The 12,114-nt window shown below is 43.1% G+C and overlaps 1 protein-coding gene across 3 annotated transcripts in view; it reads right to left on the bottom strand.

The window, feature by feature from the left end:
• LOC138661950 (integrator complex subunit 6-like) overlaps window positions 1–12,114 on the bottom strand; it is a 59,352-nt gene that overhangs the window by 33,665 nt on the left and 13,573 nt on the right. For all 3 annotated transcript variants that reach the window (XR_011317987.1, XM_069746980.1, XM_069746979.1), the window contains exons 3-4: window positions 1,217–1,366; window positions 463–552 (exon numbers count right to left, since the gene is read on the bottom strand). Coding sequence is in view for 2 of the 3 variants with exons in the window: in XM_069746980.1 (XP_069603081.1) it covers window positions 463–552; window positions 1,217–1,366 (240 nt within the window). In the remaining variant the exon portion in view is untranslated. The remainder of the gene's footprint in view (window positions 1–462; window positions 553–1,216; window positions 1,367–12,114) is intronic.

Here is a 12,114-nt window from a genome sequence, read left to right as displayed (position 1 = left end):
CCATCTGATGACAAGACCTTTCAGTCACCTGACCAGTGTAGCCAACCACAGTAGTCCGATAACTAAAGAATGGGTCACTGCCCCCAGTCCTGGCACAGATCACTGGAATGACTTCAAATAGATCCACTGGGGTTAAAGTAGGGGAGTATACGCCAGTTTAGTGCTTTAAAAAAAAACTCCATGTCCTCTGCAGACTTATTTTATTTAAAATTTTTTTTTTTTTTTTTACACATTCTAGAATACATTTTTAAACTCTCAGAAAAATGCTTTAAAGGACTGGAATCACTGGTGAAATTTTTAAATATATTTTTAATCCAAATCCAAGAAAAATACTATGGGAAATATAATGGAGTGACTCCTACTTCTTCTTGGATTCACTTCTAACTTCACAAAAAAACATTAAAAAAAAACCCCACTCAACAACGGATAGATGAATACAAGTACACAATGAAGAGCGCTTACCTCATCCAAAACACCTGAAGGAATGGTAAGTTTGTTCCCATCTGTGATTGTAATTAAAATGGAGGGTTCCAGAAAGAAAGGATTTCTTCCCTTTAAAACAATAAAAAACAATTAAAAAATACATACAAGCCAAGGCCGGCCATACAACTGTACTCTGCAGCGTCTGAGATATATCAGCAGCCAATTCTGTCATTGCCATCAGTAAAGCTCATCTTCACAGAATCAGCTGGCCAACGTCTACAGAGGAGATGCCAAACACGCAGGTGTATTCACCGTCGGAAGGCTATTACAACGGCCATGCTAGATTTTCACAGCTGATCTTCCTGAACGGCCTCTGGAGATAAGCGGTGCCAGGAGTTTCTCACTTTCACTCTCTGCTCCTCTTGCCAACAACATAGGTTTTGATAACACCAGACGTTTTTGGTGGTCGGGGGTGTGGGATGGGTCCAGCCTCTGCGACCCTTCTGATCTCAAGAATATAAGGATTGCAGTGTTAGGGCAGCACCTTGGCCCCTTTGGCTTTCTCCCTGCACATCAGCGGTCCCGGTAACCCACTGCACAGGCAACTGCAGAACTAATGTTATGCCGCCCAGCAGGTGGTTGGGAGCATCAATGTACAGGGAAAAGCTGGCGTAAAGGTCTGAGAATTCACACCCCTAACACAGCCTAGCTATGTGGAATTACTTTCCATGGAAGGTAAATTATTTTGTTATATTGACGAGTTAGGTACAATAAAAAGAAACGTGACACATACCTGTCCATAGTTATCGATTCCTGACACCAGACGATTCAAATTGAGTAAATCGAAGGAAGATCTTAGTGCTTGGCCAAGAGTGGTGAGTCCTGATGCCTGGAGGTTCTTCAGCTCATTCATGAAAGTTGCATGATTTTCCTTCCAACCGGCCTACGAAAAAAAAAAAAAACACACAACTTTTTTGGTATTTAACTGCAAAGTACACAAATGCTTAACCACTTCAGCCACCAAGCCAGTTTTCTCCTTCATGACCAGGCCAAATTGTACAATTCTGACCATATTGTACTTCATGATTAGAGATGGGCAAACCCGAACTGTAAAGTTCAGCGTCCGGACTTCACAAGGAACACCTTTGACAGCGCGAAAACACTGCTTCTGTTCGGCAGTAAAATCATTACCGCCAGTCATACCAGCACAGTTCCCAAGCTGTGAAAAGACAGCGTGAGCCCACAGCTGTGATCGGAGGTAAAAAGTTCCCCTGTATTTCTGATAGCCAGCCAGGCTGTGTAGCTTTACCATATAACTATAGGATTAACCCCTTCATGACCAGGGGATTTTTCGTTTTTCCGTGTTCGTTTTTCACTCCCCTCCTTCCCAGAGCCATAACTTTTTTATTTTTCCGTCAATTTGGCCATGTGAGGGCTTATTTTTTGCGGGACGAGTTGTACTTTTGAACGACACCATTGGTTTTAGCATGTCGTGTACTAGAAAACGGGAAAAAAATTCCAAGTGCGGTGAAATTGCAAAAAAAGTGCAATCCCACACTTGTTTTTTGTTTGGCTTTTTTGCTAGGTTCACTAAATGCTAAAACTGACCTGCCATTATGATTCTCCAGGTCAGTACGAGTTCAGAGACACCTAACATGACTAGGTTATTTTTTATCTAAGTGGTGAAAAAAAATTCCAAACTTTGCTAAAAAAAAAAAAAAAAAAAAAAAAAATTTGCGCCATTTTCCAATACTCGTATCGTCTCCATTTTTCGTGATCTGGGGTCGGTTGAGGGCTTATTTTTTGCGTGCTGAGCTGGCGTTTTTAATGATAGCATATTGGTGCAGATACGTTCTTTTGATCGCCCTTTATTGCATTTTAATGCAATGTTGTGGCGACCTAAAAAACGTAATTCTGGCATTTCGAATTTTTTTCTCGCTATGCCGTTTAGCGATCAGGTTAATGCTTTTTTTTAATTGATAGATCGGGCGATTCTGAGCGTGGCAATACCAAATATGTGTAGATTTGATTTATTTTTATTGATTTATTTTGATTGGGGCGAAAGGGGGGTGATTTAAACTTTTATATTTTTTTCACATTTTTTTTTACTTTTTTTTTTTTTTTTACTTTTGCCATGCTTCAATAGCCTCCATGGGAGGCTAGAAGCAGGCACAACGCGATCGGCTCTGCTACATAGCAGCGATCTGCTGATCGCTGCTATGTAGCAGAAATGGAGGTGTGCTGTGAGCGCCGACCACAGGGTGGCGCTCACAGCCACCGGTGATCAGTAACCATAGAGGTCTCTAGGACCTCTATGGTTACCATCCTGACGCATCGCCGACCCCCGATCATGTGACGGGGGTCGGCGATGACGTCATTTCCGGCCGCCCGGCCGGAAGCGGTAGTTAAATGCCGCTGTCTGCGTTTGACAGCGGCATTTAACTAGTTAATAGGTGCGGGCAGATCGCGATTCTGCCCGCGCCTATTACGGGCACATGTCAGCTGTTCAAAACAGCTGGCATGTCCCGGCTTTGATGCGGGCTCACTGCGGAGCCCTGCATCAAAGCAGGGGATCTGACCTCGGACGTACTATCCCGTCCGAGGTCAGATAGGGGTTAATAATGGATAGGCGTCCTACAGTCGCCTCTCCATTATTAATACGTAGCCGTGATGTCACCAGACAATACAAAGGTTTACATCAACCCCACAGATATGAACCCCATTTGCCAGCGCTACAGGGCAAGTGGGAAGAACTGGGCAAATCTAATAGATGCACCTTTTCTGGGCGACTGCAGGCTGATATTTTTAGGGGGAAAGGGGGGCAAATATCCAAGGCCCCTTAACAGCCTGAGAATACCAGCCCCCCGCTGTCTTTAGCTTGGCGGGCTGTCAAAAATTATGGGGGGGTGGGGGGGAGGGAGGGAAACCAATGGAGTTTTTTTTTTTTTAAATTAAAATAAATAAAAAAAACAAATGTGAGCACCTATCTATTTTTGATAACCGGCTCTGCTAACGCTGAGGGTTGCAGCCCCAGATGTCAGCTTTGCCTGGCTGGTTATCAAAAATACAGGTGAACCCAAGCACTTTTGTGTTTTATACCGCAGGCACTGGCTGATGAATACTCCCATCAACCGCCACCTGCTCTCACTATTCTTAGCTGTAGCAAGTGTAGGCTGATTGGCGTAGTAGTCCCATCAGCTGACACCAATGACTGGACATAAACTTTTTACCTCAGATCCCAGCTCTGGGCTCATGCTGTCATTTGACAGCATGGGAACCACGGCTGTCTGACGGAGATATTGATTTTACCTCCCAACAGGAGCAGTGTTCGCTACTCTGTCATGCAGATGATAGCGTGGCAAACACTGGATGTCCGGGCCCCCCTATTCAAGTGAATGGGGTCTGGGTTTGGGTACTGTTCTGGTATTAAAACTTTTTTTTTTTTTACGGTTTGGTCTAACCTGAACAACCAGGTGTCCACCCATCTCTATTCATGATAGTAATAACATTTCATCAATATGACTTGCGTTTATTTGTGGAAATAATTTAAAATTTTCTCCAAATTACAGAAAATTTTGCAATTTTCAAACTTTATTTTGTGACAACTCTAGTTTAATGGTCTAAAAATTGTTAGTAAATAACCTTTCCCACATGTCTACTTTACATCAGCAATTTTTGAAACAATTATTTTTCGTTAGGAAGTTAAGGGTTAAAAGTTAACCAGCGATTTAACATTTTTACTACATTTTTTATTCTTTAGGCACCACATCACATTTGACATGACAGATGGGTCTATATGACAGTAAAAAAATAAAAAAAAAAAATCTGCTGAGTGTAGAAATACCCCATATGTGGCTGTACAATACTGCTTAGCTATACAGAGTCGGGAGGGACGGAGCGCGCTATTTGCCTCCTGGAGCGCAGATTTTCCTAGAATAGTTTGCGGACTCCATATACAGAGCTGTTGTGAATTCTGTGGCTGAATTCACTCCTGTGGTCACAAGTGGTACTGCAGCTTCTGGGCTTCCTCCCTCAGGTGTTCTGGTGAGCTCGTTGGCTGCTTTGTTATTTAACTCCACCTGATTCTGTCTTCCTTGCTCCTTGTCAATGTTCCAGTGTTGGATCTGAGCTTCTGGATCTTTCCTGTGGCCTGCTGCTCTGCTTAGATAAGTGCTTCTTTGCTTTTGTTGCTACTTTTTCTGTCCAGCTTGTTAATTCGTTTTGCTGGAAGCTCTGAGACGCAAAGGGTGTACCGCCGTGCCGTTAGTTCGGCACGGTGGGTCTTTTTGCCCCCTTTGCGTGGTTTTTTGCTTTAGGGTTTTTTGTAGACTGCAAAGTTCTCTTTGCTATCCTCGCTCTATCTAGAATATCGGGCCTCACTTTGCTGAATCTATTTCATCCCTACGTTTGTCTTTTCATCTTGCTAACAGTCATTATATGTGGGGGGCTGCCTTTTCCTTTGGGGTATTTCTCTGAGGCAAGTCAGGCTTGTTTTTCTATCTTCAGGCTAGTCAGCTCCTCAGGCTGTGCCGAGTTGCATAGGTAGTGTCAGGCGCAATCCACAGCTGCCTTTAGTTGTGTTTAGGATAGGTTCAGGTATTGCGGTCTACAGAGATTCCACGTCTCAGAGCTCGTTCTATTGTTTTTTGGGTTATTGTCAGATCACTGTATGTGCTCTGATTGCTGGCACACTGTGTCACTGGATTGCCTACATAACACAGAGCACCTAATTGCTAGAAGAGCAGGATACACACTTCAAGTGACCCCATTTTTTTTTAAACTGTACCCGTCTGCAAATGTATCTACAAGTGTAGTGACAATTATGGCTCCATGGGTGTTTTCCAGAAACAGGCAGCAGTGGATGCTGCTGAGTGAAAATCGCAAACTGCCGTTGTAGTGACCAGTACGTTATGTCCAACTCATGCTTCTGGAGACACCCACTTGTACATTATGTGGGCTCTCATCACTACACAAATGCCAAACATGTGGGCGCTACATGCAGTTTATGCACACTGGGGCTCAGATGGGAGGGGGCATTTGGAAGCGCATAATTTGCTGAATTTCTTTTGGAGGTGAGGAGCCATTTCCCTTTTCTAGAGCATTTGTGCTACCAATAATGTGGAAGCCCTGTTTTTTGTCCTGTTAACAGATAACAGATATGAGTGAGGACTTTCTTTTTTTGTGGATTGAGTTGAAGCCATTATTGGGAACATTTTACATAACGTTTCGGATCACATTTATCTGGCGCTTTACGCTGGCCATTTTGTTCTTTCTAGATCTCCAAGTGATGCGATTCAGATGAAATCCCGGAGGGATCCATTCACTACAATGAGGAAGCAGAGATACCCTGGACGCCGTCTGGCCTCTGTTCAATAGTGTCCGTTTCAGAAGTGCACAAAACTGGCCGACGGCACTTTTATGAGCCTATCCTTACTGCAACTTACGGTTAGCAGAATCAAAAAATAAGTAGTTGGTCAAGAATTGGTTCCTCGCGCGGTATAAGTGATTAGACAATTTTTTCCTCAGGTCGGTGAGATCACAACGATATCAGATTTAGATCGGATTTTCACGTTTGGCTGCTGTCACACACCAAACAAGATTTTGATCCCCATATTTTGATAGCTAAAATTTTTCCATATTCCTGTCATGCGAGGTCTTGTTTTTGCAGGATGGGCTGACTTTTTTTATTGGTGCCATTTACGAGCAAATAACATTTTATCGCTTTCTATTCAAATTCTTGAAGGGCAGAATGAACAAAAACCGGCAACAATTTTTTTTTTCCCGGGAGGGGGTGGGGTTATAAAGCTCCTCGTGTGGTAAAATTGATAAGGCAGTTTTAGTCTTCAGGTCAGTAAAATTGCAGATATCCAATTTATATATTTTACTAGGTTTTGGCGCTTCCACACAAACCTATTTTAGAGAGAAAAAAAATAATATTGCATTGCTTTATTCTTATTTTTCTGCTGTATGGCGGATTGTTTTTTTGCGGGACAAGATGATGTTTTCAGGAATATCATTTTTAGTTACATTCATGTTTTTGATCGTGTTTTATTCCACTTTTTGTTCGGCGTTATGAAGACAAAAAATTTTTTGCCTCGTTTTTATTTCTTTCTTTAAGGTGTGCACTAGTGGGACAGTTGTATAGATCAAATTGCTACAGATGAGGCGATACAAAACGTACTTTTACATTTTTTTTTCCTAAAAATATTTAGGAGTACAATATATATTTTTTGTGATTTTTAAAATATTTTACAATTTTTACTTAGTCCCTCTATGGGACTTTCACTTTGACAGCTGTGATCGATTAGCAATGCGCGAGCAGCGCTACGCTTTATAACCTGTCAGTGCTGCACTGACACACAAGCTTGAGAAATCATGCTCTGAGCATTGCTAGTTATGGTGAACCACATGTCCTCATCAGGTTACCATGACAACGATCGGCCCCTCGATGACGCCGGAGGGTAGAGGGGGCCCCCTTCTTCTGCCAGTCTTCTAAATACTGCAATCAATATTGACAGCAGCTTTTAGCGGGTTAAACTAACGGAAGTGGTGTGGGCACATCTCCTGGCAGCGAGTGTCGGGTGTCCGCTGTCGTGCCAGCTGAACACTCGGCGGCAATCACCCACACACAACCTCCTGTGCAAGAGCGATCGCCTTGACGTATATATACTGCATTGGTCGTAAAGTGCTTCCCCCACCATGACGTATATATACTGCACGTCAGGAAGGGGTTAAAGAACGGGAAGGGGGGAGGGGGGAGTTTTTATATAACCCCTTCCTGCACATGTATGTGACTGTAGTACCACAATCAGCCGTACAGTTACTTCTCAGGGATGACACAGGAGTTGTGTCCGTGCCGTCCGCAGCAGAAGCCGGCTATTGCACAGGGCATCATCAGCTGCATGGGAGCGGACACAGCTGTGATCCAAACACTGACATTTCACATTCCGCGGGTGAGAACAGGGATATCTGCATGTGAAGAGTTTGACAAGGAAAGCGCTCCCCCTTATAGCCCATCAGGAACTCTGTTGTGCATTTGGGGGTGACGGATTGTCGTTATAGCAATATGGCATTTATGGTTTCTGCATCCTCCCTATATCTTAGTCTGTCCGCTGTCGATGGAGACGACCGATCACACACGGACAGCTTATATCAAGCTCTGTACTACATAAGTAGTACAATCGTTTTCAATGCCATTAAAGATTTGTGGAACTAGTATTGTTAATTTAAAACAAAAAAACACTGTACAAAGAAAAAAAACGTTAATGCAAACGCATCTATTTACACACTTGCCTACCCAAAATCCATCTTTTATTAATAAAACAAAAATTGTTTATTTGCAAAAACAAAATCCTTGCAAAAACAATATTTGGCATTGCATTTGGCAGCAAACCTCTCTAAAAAAAAAAATTTATTGGGCAGCGTGAAGGTGGTACGTCACCAATTTTCTAAGTAAATATTTCTAAAGGTGCTATTGACATGAAATTCTCACAATATGTCGGTAATAACCCATCCAATTCTGACAGGCAAAGAATACAAACCATAGATGTTCATAAATTAAGTTATGTGAAATAATGAGAAATGAGACAGGGAAAAAAGTATTGAACCCACAAATAGAATACTTTGTACAAAAGCCTTTGTTGGTGATGTCAGCTTCAAGACACCTTCCTGTACGGAGCAGTGCATGCGACTAGTTTCTCAGGTGTGATTTTGGCCCATTCTTCCACACAAACACTTCACATCTTGAAGGTCCCATGGGCTCCTATGAACTCTAAGCTTTAGTTCCTTCCACACATTTTCTATTGGATTCAGGTAATTTCCTGGGTCATTCTAGCAGCTTTATTTTCTCTCTCTGAAACCAATTGAGAGTTTCCTTACCTGTGTTTAGAATTATTGTCTTGCTGAAATGTCCTCTCTCGCTTCATCTTCCTGAGAGATGGCAGCAGAATTTTATCACAAATGTCTCTGTACATTTGTACAATCATCCTTCCTTCAATAAAAATAAGTTTGCCTGTGCCGTATGCTGAAAAATAGCCCCGCACCATGAGGTTCCCACCTCCAACCTTCACTGTTGGTATGGTGATTTTTGGGGGTGATATGCAGTGCCTTTAGACCTCCAAACATGGTGTATTATGGCATCCAAAGAGTTCAATTTTGGTCTCATCTGACCAGACTATTCTCCCAGTATTTCATTGGGCTTGTCTAAATGTTGTTGAGCAAACTTTGAACGCTCTTGAACTTGCTTTCTGTTCAGCAATGGAGTGTTGCGTGGCAAGAGTGCATATAGGCCATTTGAGGTTGAGTGCATTTCTTATACTAGATAAGAAAGTTAATGTACCTGCTGATTCCAGGTCTTTCTGTAGCTCTCCACAGGTGGTCCTTGGCTCTTGAACAACTCCGATAAGGCTGCCGTCACACTATCAGTATTTGGTCAGTATTTTACATCAGTATTTGTAAGCCAAAACCAGGAGGGGAACAATTAGAGGAAAAGTATAATAGAAACATATGCACCGCTTCTGCATTTATCACCCACTCCTGGTTTTGGCTGAGAAATACTGATGTAAAATACTGACCAAATACTGATAGTGTGACTGCAGCCTAATTCTTTTCACTCCTGTCTGAAATTTTGCAGGGAGCACCTCATCGTGGCGAGTTTATGTTGATAGGATGTTCTTTCCACTTCCCGATTATGGCCTTAACAGTGCTCACTGGACCCTTCAGTAGTTTAGAAATTCTTCTGCAACCAATGCCATCAGTATGTTTTACAACAATAAGGTTGTGAAGGTCTTGAGACAGCTAACTGATTTTACCCATCAAGAAAGGTTTCTTGTGTGGCACCTTAGTAATAAGACTTCTTTTTGCAGGCCATCAGTTGAACCAGCTGATATTTTTGACTTAGTGGCAGAATTGCTTTCTGATAACTGATAGGCTGAAAGTGCCCCTCTGAGCCTATACTCGAGTCATTCCCAGGAGCGGGAGCGGCTGCTGTCACATCATACTCACCTGCTCCCAGCACAGTCCCTGCTTCTCCGATGCTATAGTCTCCAACAGCTCTTCCTGTGTTCAGCGGTCAAGTGGTACCGCTCATTAAAGTAATGAATATGGATGCAACTCCACTCCCATAGGGGTGGAGTGCATATTCATTACTTTAATGAGCGGTACCAATGATCGCTGAACACAGGAACAAGCTTCCAGCCCGGGACAACGGAGAAGCAGGGATCGCGCCGGGAGGGTGAGTATAATGGCGGAGGGTGAGCATTTCAATATTCACCTGTCCCTGTTCCACCGCCGGGCTCTGTTTTCCGCATCTTCTGGCTGTGACGTTCAGGTCAGTGGGCGCAATGACATGTTTAGTGTGCGCACGGCTGTGAAACAGGGACAGGTGAATATCGCAAGTGCTGGGGACCTGAGTGACAGAGGTGACTGTCATTTTTTTAATTTTTTTTTCATCGCAGCAGCATAATCTTTGGAGCATCTTATGCAGCCATCAACCTTTGTGCAGCATTATATGGGGCATAATCTATGAAGCATCTTATGAGGCCATCAACCTTTGTGCAGCATTATATGGGGCATAATATTCTGTGGCGCATCTTAAAGGGCCATCATTAACGTTTTGTGCAGCATTATATGGGGCATATTTTAATATGGAGCATCTTATGGGGCCCATCATGAACTGTATGGAGCATTATATGGGGCTCCTGATTCAATATGGACATTCAAAAACACTTAACCTACTGACGTCTCAATCAATTTTACTTTTATTGGTATCCATTTTTATTTTTTAAATTTAACAGTAGCTGCTGCATTTCCCACCCTAGGCATATACTTGAGACAATAAGTTTTCCCAGTTTTTTTGTGGCAAAATTAGGGTTATCGGCTTATACTCGAGTATATACGGTAACTTAAATTTATGGACATCATGGATGATTTCTTTGCCTAGGTGGATTAGATGGGTTGTTACCCACATTTGCCCCGTATAATGCTCCACAAATGTTAATTATGACCCCATAAGATGCTCCATACATATATTTGCCCCGTATAATGCTCCACAAACGTTGATTATGACCCCATAAGATGCTCCATACAGATATTTGCCCCAATATAATGCTGCACATGGCCCCATACAGATATTTGCCCCCATATCATGCTGCACATGGCCACATAAGATGCTAGTAAAGAACTTTTATAATAAAGAATAGGGGACAAAAATCAAAAAGTGTGTAACATGTAATCCCTTTAAAAGATATATAAATTTTAATGAAAATTAGGTTAAAAATACCTTTTCCCCGTGCAATAAAAATAAGAGCAGTATAGGTCTTAACAATAACCTAACTGGTTTGTCCCTCCATCGTGGCACCTCACATCTATGGAGTAGCTGGTTCCATACTTTACGCCTCCTGATGAACCATAGGAACGGGGAAACGCGTTGAGGCTGGAAGCTAGAGGCTGGAAGCTAAGTTTTGTTTCTGGGTTAATCCCCAGCTGGGCTTTTCCTTATCATTAACAATAACCACCAACTGTATATTTATGTGTCTCTATTTTGACCCATGGTGGACTATTGTTTGTATCCGAACCATGCTATCTATTGTATTTAGTCCCTCTGGTTTTGTTCGCAAATTTTGTTTGGGAGTGTGAGAGAATGGCTGTTCTCTGCTCTATTGTTAGCTCCCACTTTGGATTGCCATATTGGGGCCATTGTTATCTCTAAAGGGTATTGGGAACATATATACAAGTCTGTCAGGACATATCTTCTATACCCATGTGTCTATATACCTGACTTAACGGTATCTGGATTGCATACACCCCCTGAATATACAAATGGTACTTATTTTTGCTGAACAAACCATTAAGGGTATACAAGAACCTCTTCTCTACATATATATTGATAAGATCTAGCCCTTCATCTCTGTTATTGCTTTTTGTTTTCCAACCTATAGCACATGAGTTTGCATCAGGGCTAGTCAAGGACAGCCGCCGTGGAGTGGGGCGCCAAATCGTGCTTCTTAGGGTGCCAACCCCCACTGATAGGAAGGGATAGCAGGTGAGTGTAGGGAATTGTTAGGTTATTGCTAAGACCTATACTGCTCTTATTTTTATTGCACGAGGAAAATTTATTTTTAACCACATAAGATGCTCCATACAGATATTTGCCCCATATGCGGTTGCTGCGATTAAAAAAATTACATACTCACCTCTCTGGCCCCCGGCACTTGCTATACTCACCTTTCCCGTTCCACCGCTGTCTTCCCATCCTCTGCGCCGACGTTCAGGAAGAGGGCGGCGCGCACTAATTACATCACCGCGCCCTCTGACCTGAGCGTCACTGCGGAAGACAGCGGCGCCAACGGTGGAACGAGGAGCAGGTGAATATCGTACACAGCCCCCGTCATACTTACCTGCTCCTGGCGCCGTCGCTGCACGTCTGTTCCCCGGCGCCGCATTTTTTTCCTGTAGTGAGCGGTCACCGTTACAGCTCATTACAGTAATGAATATGCAGCTCCACCTCTATGGGAGGTGGAGCCGCATATTCATTACTGTAATGAGCAGTACCATGTGACCGCTCACTACAGGAAGAAGCTGCAGCGCTAGAAGAAGCAGGGACATGCAGGGACCGCACCGGGAGTAGGTGCATATAATTAGACAGCCCCCGCTCCCCCTCCCCTGCCGACCCCTGGGTATGACTCGAGTATA

The sequence above is a fragment of the Ranitomeya imitator genome, chromosome 2 (genome assembly GCF_032444005.1).
Source record: "Ranitomeya imitator isolate aRanImi1 chromosome 2, aRanImi1.pri, whole genome shotgun sequence".
NCBI lineage: Eukaryota > Metazoa > Chordata > Amphibia > Anura > Dendrobatidae > Ranitomeya > Ranitomeya imitator.
The sequence above is the reverse complement of the archived record's forward strand: the minus strand, read 5'-3'. Positions and strand labels throughout refer to the sequence as shown.